At 35.7% G+C, this 25,335-nt stretch overlaps 1 protein-coding gene across 1 annotated transcript; it reads right to left on the bottom strand.

The window, feature by feature from the left end:
• Positions 1 to 3,115: 3,115 nt before the first annotated feature.
• Positions 3,116 to 23,588, bottom strand: LOC144968261 (fatty-acid amide hydrolase 2-A-like). Its single transcript, XM_078906441.1, has 8 exons — positions 23,263 to 23,588; positions 13,835 to 14,045; positions 12,431 to 12,659; positions 10,925 to 11,134; positions 10,366 to 10,485; positions 8,883 to 9,040; positions 8,385 to 8,483; positions 3,116 to 6,957 (listed from the first exon to the last, which is right to left on the bottom strand). The coding sequence occupies exons 2-8, from the start codon at positions 14,015 to 14,017 to the stop codon at positions 6,361 to 6,363; spliced, it is 1,596 nt and encodes a 531-aa protein (XP_078762567.1). The 5' UTR covers positions 14,018 to 14,045; positions 23,263 to 23,588; the 3' UTR covers positions 3,116 to 6,360.
• Positions 23,589 to 25,335: the final 1,747 nt, after the last annotated feature.

The following is a 25,335-nucleotide window of genomic DNA, read 5'->3' as shown; positions in this document are numbered from 1 at the left end:
TTATATTATTATTTCTGCAACTGTTAGATTTTATGTAAACATATTTTCAATACTGAAAGTGTATTGCCTACAACTCAAACTACAAAATTGGGAGACCTATATTGTGCGTAAATTTTTCCGGTCCCTAACGAAAATCACCAGCAACTTGTTATTGTTTACGTTTGGGGCACCTAATTATACTGCTCTATATGATTCCAGCATAACTAAGCAAGAACCAAGAGTATTCCTTGTCATTTAACCAGATCCATTCACATGTCTTTTTATTTTCAGGCAACGAAAAAAACTTTCAAACATTCCTTACTTCGCATTGTGCTACTTACAAAGTAGAAGGGTTCCAGCAGATTTTCAAAATGCTGAAATGATGCAAGTATGGAACTTGTAACAGCTATGTTTACTACCCCCAAACATTTATTGGGAGAATATTTAATATTCCCGTTCCCCCTACAAAGCCCATGAAGGCAATAAGAAAAGTGTTTGAGATAAATTTCTCTACGAGGTTGGTTGACCTGCAGTTACCTTTAGTACGTGCTAATCAGTCGAATAGGTCCGCCCAACAGTATATGAGTATTTATCACAATGTTTTGATACACTGATGAGCGAATTGCATCACTACACCATCTGACGCAAAGTATTTTTTAAATCTCCAGTGTTAAAATTGTAGAGATGCTTAGGATCAGTGGGGCTGATTGCTTTAGGTGATCTTCTTCTTCAAGTACCAAGTCTGTGCCAGGCATCGGTGACCATGGTATGCCAATGCCATTCATCTCTCTGATCAGATAACCTCAAAACACTAATATTACTCCTCTATTTATTTGTCACCCAGCTGTTCAAACTATTCAAATATGCTTTTCTTGTTCTACCTTTACTCTTTTTACCTTCTATCTTTCCCGTGAGAGCAAGATGTTCAATACATTTATGTCGATTTAGGTGCCCTAAATTTGTCTCTTTTACTTATTGTACGAATTAGTAACCTTTTAGTTTTAGCTTGCTCTAATACTTCTTCATTAGTTTTCTTAAATTGGCTATGGGTCACAGGTTATCGGTCCAAAAAAATTTCTACTAAAAATAAAACCGTTAAAATGTTTATTTGACAAGCTTTAATTTGTATATCCAATCAATAACATAATTTTTAACAGTGTGTGTATTGTATGTTGATTTAATAACCTCGGACTAATACTCTAAGGTAAAAGGGGAAAAAATGCATTCATATCAATAGCTTGCCAGGTATAGCTACAAGAGGTCAGGGCATAAGCATCAATTGTTTCCTTAATAGTCCCATCAAAATGAATTTTCAATTTTACTATTTTGAAGGTTTTATTGGACGCAAACTGATATATAGAAATAAAAAACATATGGCAGCATTCCATGTTGACCTCGGAGAAACAAATTTGTAAAGTACTTCTTATCAAAAACAGCTGGTTGGTTCCCAAAAAAAAAGATTGACATTGTGACATAAGCAAACAAATTCCACTAATAAAATGTGTGATTTGTCACTTATTATATTAATTTATTTTTTGGGGGAGGGGGTGGCATTTCTATATAAATGCTGAAGAAAAATAGAGAAACTTAAAACATGACCTTAGTACAAAATTTTAAAAAAAGAAGTAGAGTTCCTCACAAAAAGAAGAAAATCATTTGGACTAACTGTATATATAATATCATTTCAATGAATGCCATTCTCTCCAATAAGTTACTGTCAATCATCCTCTTTTTTGCTTGGAATTAAGAATATGATGAATTATAAAAATGTGAGTAGTTGACTGTCACATCAATCCGTTATCATGTCGAGTTGAACCAGTTGCAGAAAATTAAGTTTAAAGTCAAAAGGACTAGAATTACAAATTGTAATTATTTTCACTCTCAACAGCTGCATTGTTTTTTGTTGTTTTTTTTTTTTGTTTTTAGAAGGCGGGGGTGGGGGAGGGGGTTGCAGTGCTTGAAACACTTTAAGGTCATTTCCGCATCAGTAAAAAGGAAGATTGGGGGAAAATTGTAGATCTGAAGTCAAAAGCTTCAAAGATAAATTGATTCAAAAGGGGAACAAATTCCCTAAGCAATCCACTGATGTGCCTATTTTGACATCACGTTAAAGTCCCATCCAGGCACAAGTTAAGGATCCTGCTATGAAGGATGAACTCAAAATGTACTTTATAATATATTCAAAACTAATAACTATAATAGTACATAACAGAGAGATGATTTACAAGGGAAAAGGATATCATCTCTCAAAATAAGGTACTCTACATCATTTGACTGTTTTCCTCTCAGCTAGGGATCCCTGCAAAAACCAGAAAAAGACCCCGAACAATCACAATCCAGAACAACGACAAAGAGCAACTTGGAAAGGGGAAACAGATATACAGCACAGAAGACACATAACTTGATCTCTCCACCCACCATGGAAGGTCAGAAGCCCCTGTCTTGGAGTTAAAAGTCAAAATGACTAGAATTACAAATTGTAGTTGTTTTCGCTTTCAGATACTGCATTTGCTCTTCTTAAGGAAAACATTAATTCAATTCAAATTCTATAATTTAGATTTGAAAAACACTTTTTTGGAGAGAGAGGTTCAGCCTTACATAATACCAGATTGAAATGGTTGGTCATTCTTGTTCTGTTTACAAATTCAAGGGAGGCACCATTAAATTGTGTCAGAGTTAAAGGAAATAAATATGATAGGAGCATCATTGGTGTTCAAGTTCAAGTCCATCAGATGCAAAAGGCACACTGTGCCCATCACCGCAAAGCTTATACAAATCAATTTTATCTATCACATCACACTAATCCTGATACTCAAGTCATTCAATCCTCCCGGTGTTCTTGTTTATGTGGTAAGCGCACTGAAATGATGAAGGGTCGGTGATGTCCCTCTTAAAAACTGTAAGACAAGAGTGATTGGTTCACAGATGTCAGCAGCAATGTACCCCTGGGGCCAGCCCAACACCAAGCAACATTTATGATGGACATCAGTATGGGATCCCCACCAAATGGGTGAGGACAATCAGATGGTTTCAAATATATATATACATTTTCTTTCAAACAGGAGGGAGGGAGGGGGGGGGGGGATGTAATCTCTCTTAACAACAAACAAAAATAAAAAAAGCAAACAACAACTTGTTTAAGGTGCACACACTTTTGAGTCAAATTTTTTTTTTCTTAGAATTCTCCATCTCTGTATAACTTGAAACAATTACATCCTATGAGAATACTCATCATCTTTGCATTCAATCTCTCTTACGTTCTTCTGCCATTATCAAACGCACTTTCTTGTTTAAAAAAAAAAAAATGTATAAATTTGAAACAGATGACAAGAAATCATACATATTTCACTTAAGTTCCAAAGCAAAGAAAATTAATAAATAAAAATGTTGACAAGGGAATTTCACATGTAAAATTGTGATAACGAATGGTCGACTATATGGTATATTATTGGTTCAATCTTTAGATTTTGTTTGTTTGTTTTTAAGGGTCTTACAGCGTTTGCGTCACATTTAGGTCATTTCAGCGCCAGTAAAAAAGAAGATAATGAGGTAGGGAAAAAAAATTATAGAATTACAAGTAAAGGTACCCAAGAAAAAGTAAAACAAAGAAGACTGGTTCAAATAGGGAACAGATGTAGATTTCAAGAACACACTATCAGTGTACTTAAAAGTACACCTAAAAGTCTCATCCAGACATCAGCACAGGATTCCACTGACAGAAATACACTCAAATGCTCACAGAATGTATCCAAATCAGAAAACATAACTAACAATACATAACAGAGAGATAATTTACCAGGGAATAAAATCCTCTCCAAACACTAATAATAAACATAGATTCCAAGAGCACACTATCAAAGTACTTAGTTTGAGATCTAAAAGGCTCATCCTGATACAGGCACAGGTCCCCACTAAGAGGAATACACGCAAATGTTTTACAAATCATGTATAATATGTAAACAAAACATAATACAGTGCATAATACAGAGATGATTTACAAGACAAAAAATATCATCTCCCAAAACTCTTAACTATACACTTGACTGTTTCCCTCCCAGCCAGGGCCATGACAAAACCAAGTAATCTAATCTCAAGACAAAGAAAGTATGTTGGAAAACAGATATAGGGGGATAGAAGACACAGTAAGTACCTCCCTGCCCACAACGGGAGGTCAGGAACCCCACCCAGATATTTAAAAAGTGAAATGTTTGGTACATTACAGTGAATTACTAAATGGAGGAAAAATGTCTTCAAATAATCGACGTGTTATAAATGTTAAATAAACACACATTTACATAATCTGCCATTCATTATGGTGTTATCAAAACTGCAAATTAAATCACAGTGCAAGCATAACTTTGTTTTTTAGACTAGACAATACAAAATTGACCTCCTGAAGTAGATCCAAAGATTTTGGCACATTATATTAGACTAAAAGCTAAAAAAGTCAATAAGTATGGATTAGGTTGTAGCCAGAAAAAAAATCTTTAAAGTACATATTATATTCAAGAAGAGTTCTCAAACAAGGTACCTCTTTATTTAAATATTAAGTGTATTCATGAAAAAAAGAAAATGTTATACAAGCATTTTTCTCCATATGTTAAAAGCAATCAAAAAAAAAAAAGTGGATAAAAGCTGATTTGATCATTTTTTCAAGACGTGACAGCATTTTTTCATGGTAATCAATAAATATTATCTCAAGAAAAAAAAGGATTTCTGCGATGACAGCTTGTCAAGATTATGTTTTCAATTTCCAAACTGAACTTCTTAGAGGCATTTGCATGATTTATGAGACAACTTAAAAGTTTTTTTGAAAACCATTCTTATACAAAAAAAAAGACATACTGAGTAGTAAATAATTTTGACAGAGAAGCTGTGGAGATCTCACAACAATTGTAGCAAATGCCCTCAAGAAGAAGATTTGAGTATACAACATATTGCTTAATATTAAACTTTTATGTAAATATTGCAGCATCCTAGAAAATACCTTATTTTAGATTATTCCAACATACAATCATACAACATGATGATATGAAAAAACATCAATCAAATACAATGTAAAGATTTCCTCTTTTCATTTCTTTTCATCATTATAGTCTTAAATGTAAAAAAAAAAAACAAAAAAAAACAAAAAAAGAAACAACAAACAAACCAAAAAAAAAAAAATCCCCAAAAACCCCCAAATAAATCAACTTCTGAAGCAAAAAAAAAAAAAGAGAGATTTCCAATTCCTTTAGTTCATGTATTATGACTAGAATAGGAATGACACTTTTTTTCATCTTAATCTCCACAGCCATGAAATCTGAATTAGTCAACACATTTTTTCTTATTATTTCAGCAAACGGAGCTGGACAATGTAAAGTACCTATTTCAATGCTGTAATTTCTTTTAAAGAGTGAGTAAACATGAGATACAATACAAAATAAATAAAAAGGTAGAAAACGATATTACAAAATATATAGTAATAGTAAACCGAGTGAAAAGACAAAGAGAATATTCTTAAATTCCTCCTTACAAAATCAAGCTCTATCATGCAGAAAAGATTTTTTAAAATCAATAAGTTAATGAGAAGAAAAAATATTAAACATTGGATGTATGATAAATCTAAACAGATTGGTCAGTGAGTGATGGATTTTTTTATTGTTATTCTAATGTATGATAATTTGTTCAATGCATTCCTTTAAGCACTCACATATTCAAAATCGTAACATTTTTATGTTCACCTGGTGCTCACTAAAAGGCTAAAACTATCAAAATTTTATATGGACCTTTTCATCATCATTGTAATGGAAAAAAACTTTCAAAGAGCTCACTAGCTATTCTCCATTACAGGTTTGTTGATAAGTCCACATTTTTGTGTTCAGTTATCTAATTAGCATATTACTGTCATATAAAACTAGACTTTCGGTGTTATAAAGATATGCAGACAACGTTTATTTCAGCTTTTATAGTATAAAAATAGATAGGAGCAATTACTTACGACCTTTTGGATATTATTATGCTAATCTATCACAAAGTGCTTTCTATCAAATCTAACAGACCAATCTCATCACAGTGGGAAGGATTTTCAGAAAACCCCCCCCCAAAAAACGACGACTGAGCTAGGACCAATACCAGTCCTTATACTTAAAAGGAGAGTGATTTTTTGCAATAATAGGACCTCAATTATTGTCATGTATATGAATAAATCAATAATTTGTCTAAAATACAGTTGGTCTCACTAGCTACTTTCATGTTAATGATAATTCTAATTAATGGCCTCTGATTTGCCTTGTAAAACAAATGATGTAAGAGGTTGAGCACAGTAATGTTAATTATTATGGAGAGAAATTATACTTAAATTGTGAATCATAAATGCAATGTCATTAATCAGGAAACATTTCAATTACTTCTTGGATTGACCCAACCACCAAATCCATGCTCTAACCTTAGGGCCACGGCTAGACTCAAGTGATCATTGTTTGGAGCAGTAACAATTTGAATACCTAATGGAAGTCCTTCTTTACTAAGACCTAAGGGACACTGGGTAACGGGCAACTTCAAGGCATTAAATAGACAAGTGTAAGCAAAATTGAAAGGCGTTGCAATAGGATGACTATGATAAGGGGCGGGTTTTGGATGGGATGGATAAAGTAAGACGCCGTCTGTCCCAAGAAGTTCTATAATTTCATTCCGCAACTTATCTAAAACTTCTACTGCTTTTAAGTCAAGATTACGAGTGCGTTGTGGTAAAAAGTCATTGACAATTCCCAATACAATTGCTGGTAGGGTGTGTTCAGACATTCTTATCATCCACAAAAAGAGCTCTTTTATACAGTTGACATTCTTTCCTCCCTCTTGTCCAGACATCAACTCAGAAAATCTAGGTCCCTTATCCGCTAGATTCATGCATGCAGCCCACATGTCCAGGGCCAGACGAAACTTGGAGATGGTTTTATCTGTCACATTAGCTCCTGCGCTTTTGAGATATTCAGCAGCCTGAAATAAATCAATAATTAGAAATTGCTTATAACTCTATACAAGTATAAGAAGTGCTCTCAAGTCAAGATTTTCTCAAATTTTTGTATATGGCTCAATCTGCAGGCCTAACAATATTCACCAACAGACTAATGACTGTGATGTGACTCAGGTTGCAACTAGTCCCAATTGATAAAACATGATCTCTTATCAAAAATTAGAACAATCTCTTTTAAATATCCTCAGAGTGCTTTATAAAGGATCCCAATGCAGGACAAGATAGGACATCTTTAACGTGCTTGTTAAATCTTATTTTTTTCCAAATGAGACCATATTTTTACCATCTAGGTACTCCTGTTACATTCGGGTCTGCTGAAAAAAATGTGAATAAAGAACCTTTTCCAAGGACTTAAATTTGCACTTCCCAAAGTGGGACTAAAACTGGGACATACAGGTCAAAAGTCGGGTGAATACCATAACAGCTTTAACCATGTTCATCAAGAGAGTGCTAACCCCTGGAGGCTTGAGTGCCTTGATGGTGGTAACTGTTGTTAGCAGGAATTGTTTTTCTCCTGATATGGCCATCTGTGCCAAATAAAAACTTTATAATTGAGCTTCTATGTAGTGCAATATCCTCTAAACCTGCTCAAAGTGCTTTACAAGGTGTCCCAAGCCAATAGCAACACTTTACATTATGAGCGCAAGCAGGGTAAGCCATAAAAGCCTAAAATCCATTTCCAAAAAATTCAAAGAACCTGAAACTTATTTTGAAATCTGACCTACTTTCCCAAAACAGTATTATGTTGGAGTGATCTAGATGCCAGAAATAAATTAAAATCCCTTTTAAAAAGACAGAAATCGTGCACCTATGTAATATGTGAGACGAGACATGACGCCTGTTAGAAGACATGACAATATTTTCGGACAGAGACAATGCTGTTAACGACCAGGTACTCATTTCATACCTGAGTACCAAGAGAGAACGTGAGTAAAGAGCTTTTTCCATGGACTCATGTGCACTCGGGACTCGAACCCAGGAACTTCCAATCCTAAGGCAAGCACCATATCACTAGACTACATAGCCGCACATAGGCCATAGTGCAAGGACAGACAAATGAAATAAATAAATCAACATAAAATTTCCCTTTTTTTTTATGCCACAGGGAAAATTTGCCTTTACAGTTTATTTCAAAACAAGAATGATAAAGCCTGTGTCAGCCCCAGCACTTGAACTAAGATAGCAATAGAGATAAAGATTTTACAGTGTAATGCTTTAATTTTACCACCAATAACTCAAAGCACTCTCAACCAATAATGAGCCTTGCAGATCTGAAGGATAAGACTGTTGATAAAAAAAAAAGCGCAGTAACAAAATCATGATCAATGTAAAAACCTGGCCTTAACAAATGAACGCTATGCCAACCATGAATGTTTGTATAAAATCTTACCCTCTTTTGTATGTCCTTTAGTTGTGGATCTACACTGCTTACAAACAAACTGCCACCGTCGTCAGGCACAGATATAACACGAAGATTCTTAAAGTCAACCTTTCAGAGACAAAACAATATATTGAGTTGATAAAGTTTAAAAATGGATCTCTTTAAGTACACCTATCATAGACATAAACAAAGTGAGAAAATAAATCTGAACAATGAAAAATAACAGCTTGAGCAAAGTGGAATAAATAATTAATCATCTCTATTTATCACAAAATTATTCTTTCATAAATAAAACAATGCAATCAATGATGAAGTGAGAAAATGGATCTCAACACTGAAAAATAACAGCTTGAGCAAGCATAGTAATTCATTCTCTCTATTTATCACTTCGCTTAATAACGTAAATGGATAGATTTGATACAAAACTTCCCATTAAATGCATGGAAAATACAACACATGTCAAAAAAATAAATAAATAGTATCATTATTCTCCACTGTTCCACCTACCTGCGTATCCAGTTTGAGTTTCTTCAATCGTTCTGGTCCAGCCATAACTTTGACCGATGGAATGAGGTCACTTGCATATCGGCACATTGGACCAGTGGCCAGCAAATCCATTGTCTGGTCACCTGCTATTGGCCACTGACCAGTGTTATCAATAGCACCTGAAGGATTAAAAGAAAGGCAAATAAGAAAATGTTTAATGTGAGATTGAAGCTTTAAATTTGATATTAAAGTGTTTGCTTTTATAATAAAATGGTGATGGACGAAGAAAATTTAAAAAAAAAACAAAAAACTTCTAAGATAATAAAAACAAAAAGCCTATCATTTTATTTTGTAAAATAATAGGAAAAATAGCTAAAGTGAAATATAGGCAGATATAGAAATATGAACATTAATAAAGTGCATTTTCATGTATTAACTATGCTCAATGCGCTTCACAATATTTCAATTTTATTCCCCAAGCAAGCCTTATAGAACCACATTTCCATTCAAACAGGAGCAGTTGTCTGTTAGGTGTCCTTTTTGTACTAAGAATCTTACAAAATCTATCATAGCTGAAGCCAGGTACTTATTCGCACCTGAATTGAGTGAGGTAATGTATGTTAAGTGCCTCAATCAAAAACATAATGTTGAGACCAATTTTTTGAACGTTCACTGTCACCTATCCAACTCCAGATTATGTTTAATATTTCTTGGCTATTGTGACAAGGCGAAACATTGTACTGCAGAAGGCTTTTTAAAGTTGATTGTACCATAAACAATGCAGAGTAAGAGTGTCTAATCTGTTGCCATTTCAGATGATCTAGAGCTTTACTGAATGTTCCCAGATGATGATAACGGTGATGGTGCCTCCAGACCGGCCAAAAAAATTCAAAGTTTTAATTTAACACCTGTAGTAAGGACGTAGAGATGACAATAGGAAGACTGAACATATTTAGGAAAGACAAATCCTCTGTCATGTACTTTTGTTTTGGTTTGTCTGGCAATGGATCATACAACTTTGCACCACTTGCATGCTCTCCGTTTTTTCTCTCTCATCTTTAACAATGCATATGTATAAAGGAGCATAAATTATTAATGATTTCATACTTGTCTCTGCAAGTTAAATGTATGCAGCAAAATATGCAAGTCCTACCTAATGGTTTAACTCTGTTGTGTATTGGTAATAACACCCTCATAAAAAAAAAGTTCACACTTTTTAGGGATGATTTTCAATTGCATACTTCCTTTCACTTTATCTACCATATAGATGTTTTCAGATTTTTATCATGTACCTGCTCCCCAATTTCTAAGAAACTTCCTAGGTATAATTGGACAGGCCCAACCACCCATTGAGACAGCTCTCAGTTTAAAATGTCTTTCAGGTCAGAAAATAATTGTGAAAGAGAAAGAGAAAATGGCAATATCTCTAAAAAAATAAAAAATAATGGCGTAAAGTATCACTGTAGCAATCAAGTTTCCAAATTCATGTAAGTGTTAGACATACCTACACTGCCTTTGTGGCCAAAAATACCATTGAAAAAGCAAGGCATACGGATACTGCCTCCAACATCAGACCCAATACCAATAACAGAAGCCCCAGTAGAAATGATGCAGCCTTCTCCGCCTGAAATAAGAATGAGAATGTACAAAATGAGCCAAAACTAAAGTAATTTGTGACCCCCTGCCTAAACATTGTATTATATTATTGGGGTGACAAAGTCAACCCTGTTACTTGCCAGGTATTCATTTTAAACCTGAAAATGGAAAGGAAATATGACTAAAGAGCCCTTTGTAATGACTCAACTTCCTGCCACAAAGAGCAGACTTCATTGCCTAAAGGTCACAGGTCACAAAATTTGTGTCACACCAATAAACCACAAACTTCAAAAGCTATAAGGGGACTACTTTTTTCCCCTATCAATGATTAAACTGTGGTGAATCAATTGACATATTATTCATTGTTTATTATAATTTATAGAAAATCCCTTTTTATTTCAGGAAAAACTAATGGAGCCACTCCATTGATTTAATAGCATGAAACTGATCCTCTAATTCACACTCACCCGAACTTCCTCCCACCATCCTAGAAGAATTGTATGCATTGTTCGTGCATCCATATACATAATTTGATGACTCAAACCACATACACAATTCACTGACATTGGTCTGAATGAATGGAATGGCACCAGCCTCAATCAAGTTGGCCAAAACAGGGGCATTCGTTGTGGCTTTGATTGGTTTGCGGGAAACCACACCAGATGTGTTACTCATACCTTCATTAAAAACAAGTGATAAGAAAGACGCTAATAAGATGTATCATATCATACCCAAATATTGTGAAAGACAAATAAAATCTAAATAAACTATGATATATAATTAAACATCCTGATATAAATGTATCATTTATAATAAAAAATTATCATTAGTTACTAATCGTCACTTTCATTATTTTAAGTAATGTGTATAATTCCAATTAAATGATAGTTTAAAGCTATGAGACACCATCTTTACTTACACTCTATAGAAGTTAGAATAAGGAATGGTCGCTGTATTTTTACTTTCTTATTCAATTTCTTTGTTATTACACCATATGCAAAAATAAAGATTTCAGAGACTCAATAGCTCATTAAGTTGAATGTTTGTCCATTGACAATCCTAATTCAGGTCTTATGTTATGTTTTTGTTTTTAAGGATTTTATGGCGCTTGCAATACAATAAGGTCATATCAGCGCCAGTAAAAAGGAAGAAAATGGGATAGTAAATAGTTCTAGAATTACAATTAAAGCATCCAAGAAGAAGGCAGACAAAGGGGAATTGGTTCAAATAGGGAACAGATGTAGATTCCAAGAGCACACTATCAGTGTACTTAGTTTGAGATCACCTAAAAGTCTCATCCAGACACAAGCACAGGTCCCCACTAAAAGGAATACACTCAAATGTTTACAAATCATATATAATACATAAATAAAACATAATACAGTGCATAACAGAGAGATGATTTACAAGGAAAAAAACATCATCTCCCAAAACTAATTATACATTTGACTGTTTCCCTCCCAGCCAGGGTATCAAGCCAGGGTCAGGACAAAACCAAGTAATCTCATTCCAAGACAAAGACAGAAAGCATGTTTGGAAAACAGACGTAGGGGGATAGAAGACACAGTATGTACCTCTCTGCCCACTATGGGAGGTCAGGAACCCCACCCAGAATTCAGGTCTTAAAAATCACAATGAAGAAAATGAATCAAAGCCGAAATTTAACTGACAAAACGCTATTGTTGTAGACAATGGGATTTCCCATTTGTTCACAAAGCAAACAATGAATAAAATACCAACTAATACCAACTATATTGTTCAGATGATTCATTTATTTGGCATAATCAACAATCATCTTACATTCCTCATAGGGGTTTCTATGTCAAATCTATCTGACAAAGTGGAACCTCAAAACATCCATATCATTTATATCTATCAATCAATTTGGAGCTTTAATGCAACTCCTTCATTGATTCTTTTTTTGGGGGGTTGGGGGGAGGGTGACAACATTTGTATTTATCTGTTACACCAACCTGCCCAGCCAAATGCTTCTTTTACAGACAAAGGTACACCTAAGAATGGCTTTTTCTCTTGACTGTAATCCTGTTCGATTTGCTCCTTGGTCAGAGAGTCAAGTGTTGCATCCAGCCCCTGAGCACAGCGTAATGCCTTATCATACTGCTCACCCACAATTGCATTGACCACCATATTTACTTCCTTTGCTCTGGCTATGAAAGCTGACATCACATCCTCAGCTCGATACTATAGAGTCAAATAATGAAAATACTCATTTATTAGTCTTGACATTAGTAGTAAGATGTCTTGTAACAAAATTCCAGGGATATTCAAAGTGGTCAACATCAAATGATTGAGAATTCACAGTACTTGGGACCAGGCATTGTGTCTATAGAGAAAGCACTTAACAGGCATTCAACTACTCCACTCATGTGACCAGTACAATGTTATACGCAGTGACAGATCTTGTGAGAGTAAGAGTGACTTGTACTGTATGAAATGTAAATTTGGTTCATTATGACTTACTGCAGAAATAAATGAAGCAAATTTGCACAGTAAATACATGAAAATGTGCTATATAAATATTAAAATTACCAATTCTTTGGACACTGAAGCAAACAAATTTCTCAAGTAGCAAAAAAAAAAAAAAAATAAGAAAAAAATTAAAAGTATCTTCACTTTCTATGGTATGGTGTTGTCGCAAAATATGACAGAAAAAAAGCAATCCCAAAAAAAAAAAGAAAAAGAGTTAAATATATTGTTTTACAGGTCCTGCAACAATTCCAGCTATGAATACTCATTACTTTTATTGAAACCTAAGGACATAGACAAAAAATACACTTATAAGCTCAATCTACTAAGTTGTAGAAAAGCTTATACAAAAAGAGGCACATGACTTGCAAAGTGAACAGTATAAAGTGGATATTCTATTTCCAAATAGTTTGCTAAGGAAATAAACCAAATTTTGAAGGAAGTTCACCGAATCCGTGGAATCAAAACTTCATATAGGATATGCATTAACATCTGCATTGGGAAAATATATAGATGACCCGCGTCCTCTAAGTGATATATGCCATTGTTTCATGCATGCATTCTATTTGTAAGAGCCAAGTAAACATTGAGACTGAAAAATGTCACCTTTTAACCACAATATGTCTTTTACATTTAATTTTAAGCTCAAGCTTAAAAGTCCAATGATTTCAACATTTAGTCCAATGATTTGATCTTTTCATATCTATATAACTTTTAAAAATTTCAAATGATTAATAATTATGAAATCTACATACATATAATTTGCTTTTTTACATTACCAGGGTTTTGTTTTTTTCCAGGTACACATTAAAGGTATTGCTTGTAATTTTCTGTCAAAAACGGTAACCATTATTATCGTAGTTATAATATGGCAAGCTAAAAAGTCTTACCTCTCGAGATCTGATCTTATCAGCAAGGACAGTGGCTGGTTGCAAAAGGATGGGGTCCGTAACTTGTGACACTATTCTGTGCTCATTCTTATAATAAAATCCGAACAGGGCATCCACAATTTTCATGAATACCCAAGTCACAACACACAACACAGGGTACAAAACTTTGTACAGTGTTCCCATTCTTTTTGCCTGGTCAGCCAAGTTATTTCTGTAAAATAATTTAACATCTTACAAATAAGGAGTAAAATATGTATTTTTAAAAATTGTAATGGCATTTTAAAAAAGGTAAATAAATAAATAATATCAATAACAGATTAAAATCTGACCTGATTCACTTTCTTAAAGCAGTATCATATTATTAGAAAGAGAAGAGAGAAAAAAATCAATTTTAAAGTAAACAGACATCATGATTGCAAGACAGATAGGTAGGTAACACACAACATCGAACAGAGCAATCACTAACACATAACGAATCCAAAATGTATGCTATCCCTGAAGCCACATTGTTGTGTGTTAATCTTGGTTTAAAATGTAGATCGCCTTTTAATGGGACGGTCTTAAATGATAGCTATGCGTGCAGTTACCCATTACAATAGAATACTGATTTGCATCTCCATACCTCATTTAGTATTCGTCACAATAAAGCCTGCTACAATGGTACAACCTGCTCTACAGTTTAGAGGGTTGACATGAACATAGCATTCATATGTCAAACCAATTAATGCTTTGTAATATGCTATTTAATCATTGCTATATCTGCTCTCTTCATTGTTGAATTGAATTTGTAAATCAGGTAGTATAGTATTCAAATATCATTACTTTGTTTCCATTGGGTATAAAAGTACATAGATGGTGGTAGTGGTAGCAGAAGCAGTAGCGGTGATGATGGTGGTGGTAGTAGTAGTAGTAGTAGTAATAGTAGTAATAGTAGTAGTAGTAGTAGTAGTAGTAGTAGTAGTAGTAATAGTAATAGTAATAGAAATAGTAATAGTAATAGTAGTAGTAGTAGTAGTAGTAGTAGTAGTAATAGTAACAGTAGTAGTAATAGTAATAGTAGTAGTAATAGTAGTAGTAATAGTAGTAGTAGTAGAAGTAGTAGTAGTAGTAGTAGTAGTAGTAGTAGTAGTAGTAGTAGTAGTAGTAGCAGTAGTATACATTCAAATACCATGCTTTATTTTTACTTTGTATCAACCTGTGTTGGCTATGTGCAATCTGTCACAATCTATTTCCAAAATTCTAGTAGTAGTAGTAGTAGAAGAAGAAGTAGTGGTGGTAGTAGTAGTAGTAGAAGTAGAAGTAGTAGTAGTAGTAGTAGTAGTAGTAGTAGTAGTAGTAGTAGTAGTAGTAGTAGTAGTAGTAGTAGTAGTAGTAGTAGTAGTAGTAGTAGTAGTAGTAGTATACATTCAAATACCATGCTTTATTTTTACTTTGTTTCAACCTGTGTTGGCTTTGTGCAATCCGTCACAATCTATTTTCAAAATTCTATTTACATTACAAATCCATTATTACAACTCTATTCTACTTTCATGTCCGATTTTTATAGCATTGCTTGTAACTGCTGTATATTTTATGAATATTTCATTATATTTGATGTTTATTTTGCTTATAATTAGCTTCGTATTTTCACCAATTAGTTCATGACAGTGTATAAATCTGTGCTAATATAACGATGCATGTGTAACATTATGATAATTTTCATTCAGGATCAATAAAGTATCTTATCTTATCTTAGTAGTAGTAGTAGTAGTAGTAGTAGTAGTAGTAGTAGTAGTAGTAGTAGTAGTAGTAGTAGTAGTAGTTGTAGTAGCACAATCGAGTATGGCTTTCTCGAACACACGGTTTCCCACTGTTATCATTCCATTCTTCCTCAAACTAATCTGTTCTTCAAAAGTTTCCTTCGAATTAAAAAAATTAATTAATTAAAGAGTTTTTTTATACACCATGTTATTTTAATAACTGGTGATTACAGTGGCATTGACAGTTACGTATGCGTGTATCCATCTACACTGCAGTTATGTGTATACAGCATGATCCACATGCAGATAAACATGCACACAGTCAGTTGCACACTCTCAACACTGTTTTGCATTACTCACACCTCTCTGCTTATTCATATCACTTCACCATTCATTCTAATTTCAATGCCACACACCATGATTTGCTATTGGTCACCTACATAATTGTATAACCCAGCATCATCTACATAATTTTACAACCATGCCTAAATAACAAGTCGACTTATAGCACAGAATTAATTACCAACCAGCCAAGAGACGAGAGACAAGAAGTATGCCAGATGCCTGCATAATTTATTACCTGGCATCGGCGCGACTAGATCAAAGCATGCTGTGTCCAGCACCACTTCACTCCTAGCTACAGTTTATGATGGCAGTAACAGTATCCTAAGATTACGCATAATGACGCCATGAATATCACTCATGCCTAAAAACTCGAAATATGATTGGATTCGACTAAAAAACCCAGTAAAAATCTGGTACCAACAAATCCAGGAACATCATTGCTTTCTGGGATTAACTTAACTCTGAGCATTTTGAGATATAAGAAAGGCGCATTGCCAAACTTGTCCTTTCTCTCATTTCACACTCAGAACCAGACATGCTATCGTGATCAATACTTGAATTCATATTTAGCGGAAAATACTGTGCTTATATCAATCTTATAGCTGTGGACTTTAATTGTGTTATGATTAATTAATGTCATGTAAAACTAGTATGTGTAGAGAGTAATAATTATTATATAGTGTTTTCGACTGGGCCACAAGTAGACGCAACCTATCAAATAACAGAAGTTGATAACTCATGTTATTATACACAAAAGTATTTCATTCACTCTTTATATCTATAATTGTATATGTATGTATGCCTTCCAAATGAGTGAATTACATTTACAAATGTGCTATCGCTAATGTGCTGCAGTAATATTATGTATTTATATGTGTTGATTCTTATGCTCTCATTGTTTACTTATCTTTCCCCTATCCCACTAACCTAAACGCATCCAGTTAGGTCTATTATTTATTATTATTAATAATAAAGGGGGCAGCGTGGCTCAGCGGTACGGTCTTTGCTTCGTACCCAAAAGGTACCGAGTTCGACTACCGGCCTCGTTGTGTGGCCTTGAGCAAGTCACCTCGCCCTAGCTCACTTTGTGACGCTACACTGCGGCTGACGCATGGGCTATTCCAGTCTTCCCTTGGAATAGACCCTAAAGACAAATTTCCCCTTGGGGATGAATAAAGGGAATTTAATTAATTTTTTATTTTTAAAAAAATAATAATAATAATATTTATAATAATAATAATAATAATGATAATAATTAAAAATGAGATCAGTGGTGCTGTCAAGGGTTGTTAATTGAAATCTTTTCAACATCACTGCTCATAAGGAAAACAAAGTTTGCAACCAGTCAAATTTTGCTCCTATATATTCACAGATCTGGTTACACATTGATCTGGATCTGGATATCAGGCTACACATTAATCAACCACATGTTTGATTACATGCTAAATGAGGACTTGTACTCACTACAGAAAGGAGGTTTCGGCCCAACCAAAGAAAGACAGAGAAACCATGAACTTGAGGAAGCAAAAGACATCCTACCCCCCCCCCCGACCTCAACAAATAAGCTAAGAACAATATATGAAATGAATAACATAGTGTAAATGAAAGGATGAAAATTAACTTACCTATAGCCTAACTTTAATTAATTAAACTACTATTATTCTTTTGTTTAATTATGTGTTAACGTGTTATTGTGTGAGTCTATTTTATTGAATAATTATACTTAAGTATTTCTGCTTTAACAGGGATTAATACTTATCTTATGAACCTGATCTATCCCTATATAACGTGCCACATCTACCACTACTACTACTACTACCTATTTCTTTAAATTTAAACTTTATTACTATCTGTCGAGTTGCTAGGAGCTTTAACCCAACTATAACAGGGTGAAAGCGGCACCAGACGACTTTTGTCTTTGGGGAAAACTATTTGACTTCTATTTGTCTCTACCTACACAGAAGTGACAAAGTTCCCTTTGTTTATACTCAAGCAGAAATTTGCCTTAGGGTTTATTCCAAGAGAAGACTGGAATAACAGTGTAGTAGTAGTAGTAGTAGTAGTAGTAGTAGTAGTAGTAGTAGTAGTAGTAGTAGTAGTAGTAGAAGTAGTAGTAGTGGTAATTGGAAAACTATTTTACAGGAAGAGCCACTTGAATGATCTGTTTGTGACAGAATTTTTTCTAATAATTTCCACATATTAATCAGAATGCACACCAGTTTATTGGAACGGTTTCAAACCTTCATCAAACTTTATTGATTCTTTTTTCAAACAACCCTGAACAAAATTTCTTTTTTTAAAGAGCAATAATAATGGTATTATATAGGATATTGCTCAAAATTACTTTTCCAAAAATCACTTGATACAAGGTGCGTACCCAGTGACTTGAAAAATGCAAACATCACTGCCATTTATGAGAAGAGTAGATAAAACATTGCAGTAAATTACCGTCCACTTTTGCAAACACCCATCACCTGCAAGATTTTAGAACAATCTAGATGAACACTAAGGGTTCAGGAAATGTCGTTCCTGTAAGACACAGCTGATATCTCAGTACTCAGTCCTATGTGCGTTTTAATCCTCTTAAACTATCAAGGAAAAGGTCTATCCCAAGAAACCCCTTCAAAACTTTTTTGCCGATGACAGATTCCTGCTTAGAGAAATGGATAATAAAATTAGTGCCAGATGCCTCCAGGATGACATTGAGACGCTTGTAAAATAAACCAAAAGATGGCAAATGACACGTTATTTTACTGAATGATAAATATTACAAACAACAGGAAGCTGATTCACTTTAGCTACACTAATGAACGAAACACTTCAGCTACCTCAGAGTCTGCATAGACAACCATTTGAAATGTCAATGGAGTGGTTGCAAAAACAAATAGAACACTACGAGTCTCCATGAAAAACCTGAGTCAATGTGGTATGGGCAAAACAGGATATCTTTAGAACTCTTTTTCTATTTCTATATCAGTTAAACCCTCTGCCCGCACTGTTCTCCCCTCATCAATAATGATGATAGTAATAATAATAATATATAATAATAATAATAATAATAATAATAATAATAATAATAATAATAATAATAATAATAATAATAATAATAATAATAATAATAATAATAATAATGAAATCATATATAGCGCTGTAACTCAGAAAATATCAAGACTATAAGTGCTTGAATCTTTACAAAAATAATTTTACAAAGGGTATCCAATGCTGTAGATTTTTAATTCAGAAAAGTGAGTGGAGCAGGCACTTATGTTGGTAACAACAAGATATGAAGTGAGTAGAAAAGTGCCAGAAGACAATAGAGAATAAAAATTATTCGCGGCGGTGGTGGGGTTCGAACCTGCGACCTTATTGGTACGACAATTCCGCCTGGCAGGTGAGAGCGTGGCTCTACCGTGTGAGCTATCCACGAACACAAAAATATTCGTTTCAAACCCAAGTCATTTCTAGATCCCTCTCTCACCCACTTCTTGAGACCGCCGATTCGTTGGCACACCACCATCGCGAAGTAATTTTTGACCAGCAGTTAAGCTTAATAGCCAATATTCTCAACACAAACATATAACATAGAAACAATTGAGACATTGAGTATGCTCCGGTGTATGGGGTGAATTTTTAATTCAGAAAAGAGAGTGGAGCAGGCACTTATGTTGGTAACAACAAGATATGAAGTGAGTAGAAAAGTGCCAGAAGACAATAGAGAATAAAAATTATTCGCGGCGGTGGTGGGGTTCGAACCTGCGACCTTATTGGTACGACAATTCCGCCTGGCAGGTGAGAGCGTGGCTCTACCGTGTGAGCTATCCACGAACACAAAAATATTCGTTTCAAACCCAAGTCATTTCTAGATCCCTCTCTCACCCACTTCTTGAGACCGCCGATTCGTTGGCACACCACCATCGCGAAGTAATTTTTGACCAGCAGTTAAGCGTAATAGCCAATATTCTCAACACAAACATATAACATAGAAACAATTGAGACATTGAGTATGCTCCGGTGTATGGGGTGAATTTTTAATTCAGAAAAGTGAGTGGAGCAGGCACTTATGTTGGTAACAACAAGATATGAAGTGAGTAGAAAAGTGCCAGAAGACAATAGAGAATAAAAATTATTCGCGGCGGTGGTGGGGTTCGAACCTGCGACTTTATTGGTACGACAATTCCGCCTGGCAGGTGAGAGCGTGGCTCTACCGTGTGAGCTATCCACGAACACAAAAATATTCGTTTCAAACCCAAGTCATTTCTAGATCCCTCTCTCACCCACTTCTTGAGACCGCCGATTCGTTGGCACACCACCATCGCGAAGTAATTTTTGACCAGCAGTTAAGCTTAATAGCCAATATTCTCAACACAAACATATAACATAGAAACAATTGAGACATTGAGTATGCTCCGGTGTATGGGGTGAATTTTTAATTCAGAAAAGTGAGTGGAGCAGGCACTTATGTTGGTAACAACAAGATATGAAGTGAGTAGAAAAGTGCCAGAAGACAATAGAGAATAAAAATTATTCGCGGCAGTGGTGGGGTTCGAACCTGCGACCTTATTGGTACGACAATTCCGCCTGGCAGGTGAGAGCGTGGCTCTACCGTGTGAGCTATCCACGAACACAAAAATATTCGTTTCAAACCCAAGTCATTTCTAGATCCCTCTCTCACCCACTTCTTGAGACCGCCGATTCGTTGGCACACCACCATCGCGAAGTAATTTTTGACCAGCAGTTAAGCTTAATAGCCAATATTCTCAACACAAACATATAACATAGAAACAATTGAGACATTGAGTATGCTCCGGTGTATGGGGTGAATTTTTAATTCAGAAAAGTGAGTGGAGCAGGCACTTATGTTGGTAACAACAAGATATGAAGTGAGTAGAAAAGTGCCAGAAGACAATAGAGAATAAAAATTATTCGCGGCGGTGGTGGGGTTCGAACCTGCGACCTTATTGGTACGACAATTCCGCCTGGCAGGTGAGAGCGTGGCTCTACCGTGTGAGCTATCCACGAACACAAAAATATTCGTTTCAAACCCAAGTCATTTCTAGATCCCTCTCTCACCCACTTCTTGAGACCGCCGATTCGTTGGCACACCACCATCGCGAAGTAATTTTTGACCAGCAGTTAAGCTTAATAGCCAATATTCTCAACACAAACATATAACATAGAAACAATTGAGACATTGAGTATGCTCCGGTGTATGGGGTGAATTTTTAATTCAGAAAAGTGAGTGGAGCAGGCACTTATGTTGGTAACAACAAGATATGAAGTGAGTAGAAAAGTGCCAGAAGACAATAGAGAATAAAAATTATTCGCGGCGGTGGTGGGGTTCGAACCTGCGACCTTATTGGTACGACAATTCCGCCTGGCAGGTGAGAGCGTGGCTCTACCGTGTGAGCTATCCACGAACACAAAAATATTCGTTTCAAACCCAAGTCATTTCTAGATCCCTCTCTCACCCACTTCTTGAGACCGCCGATTCGTTGGCACACCACCATCGCGAAGTAATTTTTGACCAGCAGTTAAGCTTAATAGCCAATATTCTCAACACAAACATATAACATAGAAACAATTGAGACATTGAGTATGCTCCGGTGTATGGGGTGAATTTTTAATTCAGAAAAGTGAGTGGAGCAGGCACTTATTATTATTAAGCTTAGGCTATTAAGCTTAGGCTATATATTATTATTAGGCTATTAAGCTTAACTGCTGGTCAAAAATTACTTCGCGATGGTGGTGTGCCAACGAATCGGCGGTCTCAAGAAGTGGGTGAGAGAGGGATCTAGAAATGACTTGGGTTTGAAACGAATATTTTTGTGTTCGTGGATAGCTCACACGGTAGAGCCACGCTCTCACCTGCCAGGCGGAATTGTCGTACCAATAAGGTCGCAGGTTCGAACCCCACCACCGCCGCGAATAATTTTTATTCTCTATTGTCTTCTGGCACTTTTCTACTCACTTCATATCTTGTTGTTACCAACATAAGTGCCTGCTCCACTCACTTTTCTGAATTAAAAATTCACCCCATACACCGGAGCATACTCAATGTCTCAATTGTTTCTATGTTATATGTTTGTGTTGAGAATATTGGCTATTAAGCTTAACTGCTGGTCAAAAATTACTTCGCGATGGTGGTGTGCCAACGAATCGGCGGTCTCAAGAAGTGGGTGAGAGAGGGATCTAGAAATGACTTGGTTTGAAACGAATATTTTTGTGTTCGTGGATAGCTCACACGGTAGAGCCACGCTCTCACCTGCCAGGCGGAATTGTCGTACCAATAAGGTCGCAGGTTCGAACCCCACCACCGCCGCGAATAATTTTTATTCTCTATTGTCTTCTGGCACTTTTCTACTCACTTCATATCTTGTTGTTACCAACATAAGTGCCTGCTCCACTCACTTTTCTGAATTAAAAATTCACCCCATACACCGGAGCATACTCAATGTCTCAATTGTTTCTATGTTATATGTTTGTGTTGAGAATATTGGCTATTAAGCTTAACTGCTGGTCAAAAATTACTTCTCTATGGTGGTGTGCCAACGAATCGGCGGTCTCAAGAAGTGGGTGAGAGAGGGATCTAGAAATGACTTGGGTTTGAAACGAATATTTTTGTGTTCGTGGATAGCTCACACGGTAGAGCCACGCTCTCACCTGCCAGGCGGAATTGTCGTACCAATAAGGTCGCAGGTTCGAACCCCACCACCGCCGCGAATAATTTTTATTCTCTATTGTCTTCTGGCACTTTTCCAATGCTGTAGACAAACATAAGAAAAGATCATGCAGGATTAAGGAAGGGTAGGAGCTGTGCAGACTAAATCTATACTTTAAGAAACATCATAGAAAAATGTAATGAATGGCAAAGGCAATTGTTTGTTAATTTTCTTGACTCTGAGAAATCATTCGACAGTCTACATCAGAGAGCACTTGGAACGTTCAAAGACACTTTGGATCCGGCGAAAATGGTAAGGGTTTTTTAATTTTATTTTAGAGCTATTAAATTCTCTCCAGACTCGTCATGTTAAAACCAATTACAAAAGGACAAATGGTATTTTATATTTTAAACAATCCATTTGTATATTTTAAACAATCCTTTTTCAAAAGGTCACGATGAAAGTCTTTCATTCGCCATAATTGGTTGGCAATGTGGTCTGGCGAGAATCTGAATCTGTGAGTAAACGTATTAGAATTGGCAGTCCGTCCAGGTTAGAGTAGACATCTACTCTAGTGTTTAGCTCAATGGATTCCTGGCCTGCAGTAATAGTCATAGGTATGATAATGGGTGAACTTTGTCGGCAATGTGACCATTTTAGGGGAGTGAGGTAAAAGAGAGCTTACCTGGGCCTCACTGTCACTTGAAAGTGTACTGCACTGCAGTTCTCGAGTTTCTGAACCTTCCCTCTGCTATTGCCGCAGTTTCAGTTCTACTGGAAGAATATTATCAGCTAACCTGTGCCGCTGTACCGACTCCACTGACTGTGAAAACTCAATTACAAATTTGAAGAGGTCCTAAATGGCCCTTTGTATTTATCAAAAAACTGGGGTCCAGGCCAGGCAAGGTAGCAGCTGATAAAATGAGTGTGTAATGACGACCCTGTTATTATTGTATCTCTATGCAATGCAGGTAAGGTTGGTCTAAAGGCCGAAAGTAATGACCGTGAACTATATTTTGCCAGATATTTATTTATTATAATGAAATTGAAATCACTGCATCTTCCTCTCTCTTTTTTTCTCCACGCTTTGGAAATTATTTCGTCACTATATTAATTTAAGATAAACGTACAAGTGGACAACAAAAATGTAATTGTTAACATGAGTACTTTTACCCTTTATATTCTTAAACCATAAATTTGTATAATTTGCCGTCAAAAAATTGCAAAGAAAAAACATTTCGTAGGTATAAATTACAAGCTGGCAGTCGGACGATCACTGCCGATTTACGAGTCCGTAGTCTTCTATTTTTAGATGGTGGAAAAATGGGATTTTCCCAAGGCTGGATTTTCCCGACTGGCCTGACTGACAGGGAGAGTTCACTCCCAAAGCGACTCGAGGCCAAAATTGACAATGAAAACGTGAATGGGATACTGTGAAAAATTACTTGTCTACTCCAATGGCCCAAGTAGACGTACTGACTTTTCGCACACGGTCCGACGGATTTCCACAAATTGTGGGACTAAAACTCATGAAAACTGAACGTGTAAACGAGGAATTTCAATCTCGCCCGACGAATCACCCAAGCTCCCTGATATTTTCCTGTTTTCGAGTTGACGGAGGTTTAGTGGGTGATTCGTTTTCACTGAAGTCCCTCTTTCTTCAAACTACGGAAGGGGGTCTCTCTCTCTCTCTCTCTCTCTCTCTCTCTCTCTCTCTCTCTCTCTCTCTCTCTCTCTCTCTCTCTCTCTCTCTCTCTCTCTCTATTGAGTGAGTGAAGTTTACGGCACTATGGAATGGGGGAGGAAACACACACACACACACACATACATACATACATACATAAATACATACATACATACATACATGCATGCATGCATGCATACATACATACATACATACATACATACATACATACATACATACATACATACATACATACATACACACATACACGCGCGCGCGTACACACACACACACACATGTGGTCCGAAACATCGTTTGTTTTGTGTTGTTCCCTTATAGATAGAATGAAGATGACGTCACTCAAGCCTTTGTTATTGTATTTTGCCATCCGCGTTTGTGAGTACTTCTCACTAAACTGTATCAACCACACTATAAAAGTTCATGGTTACACACAGTTTTGTGTGTTGGTCCGATATACTTCCGGGTGGCAATGTTATGAGCTTCTTAGCCAAGCGCATACTATCTATAAATGAGTCACATTTACTCACTTTATCTTTCCCTCCATCTTATTGGTTCATTTTGTCACCTCTAGGTTTTGGTTTTACAACAAAACACTTGTGAGGTGTGGAGCGGATAACATAATATTTGGTGCGTAAAACGTGGCCGAGTAGAAATTTACTAAATCTCTGTCAACGCTGTTTGTTTTGATCGTTCTTTGAAATCGGAATATCTTTCCGAAGGTATAACGGTATCTGCGCACAGAAATAAAATTCAAATGTATCGGGATATGTGAAATTAATCTAATAGGGCGAGGAAAACGTATGAAGAATGAATAGTTTTGAGCCTGAAACGTCCCGTGTTTAGTATTGTATTATTTTTCAAAACTGTTACATTCATTTTTGTTCATTACAAATATATTTATTAAGTTCTCCATGAGGAGCCGTCGCCTCATATCTATAAAAACAAAGACAACACGTCACCTTAATTCATTTTTGCCACATGGTGTTCGAATTTTTAACGCGCAACTGTGATTTAAATTAAATACTTTTTTTGTAAATACGCTCACACACAAGT

The sequence above is a fragment of the Berghia stephanieae genome, chromosome 3 (assembly GCF_034508935.2).
Source record: "Berghia stephanieae isolate SIO BIC M18660-M18661 chromosome 3, UCSD_Bste_1.3, whole genome shotgun sequence".
NCBI lineage: Eukaryota > Metazoa > Mollusca > Gastropoda > Nudibranchia > Aeolidiidae > Berghia > Berghia stephanieae.
This window is presented reverse-complemented; position numbering and strand designations above follow the sequence as displayed.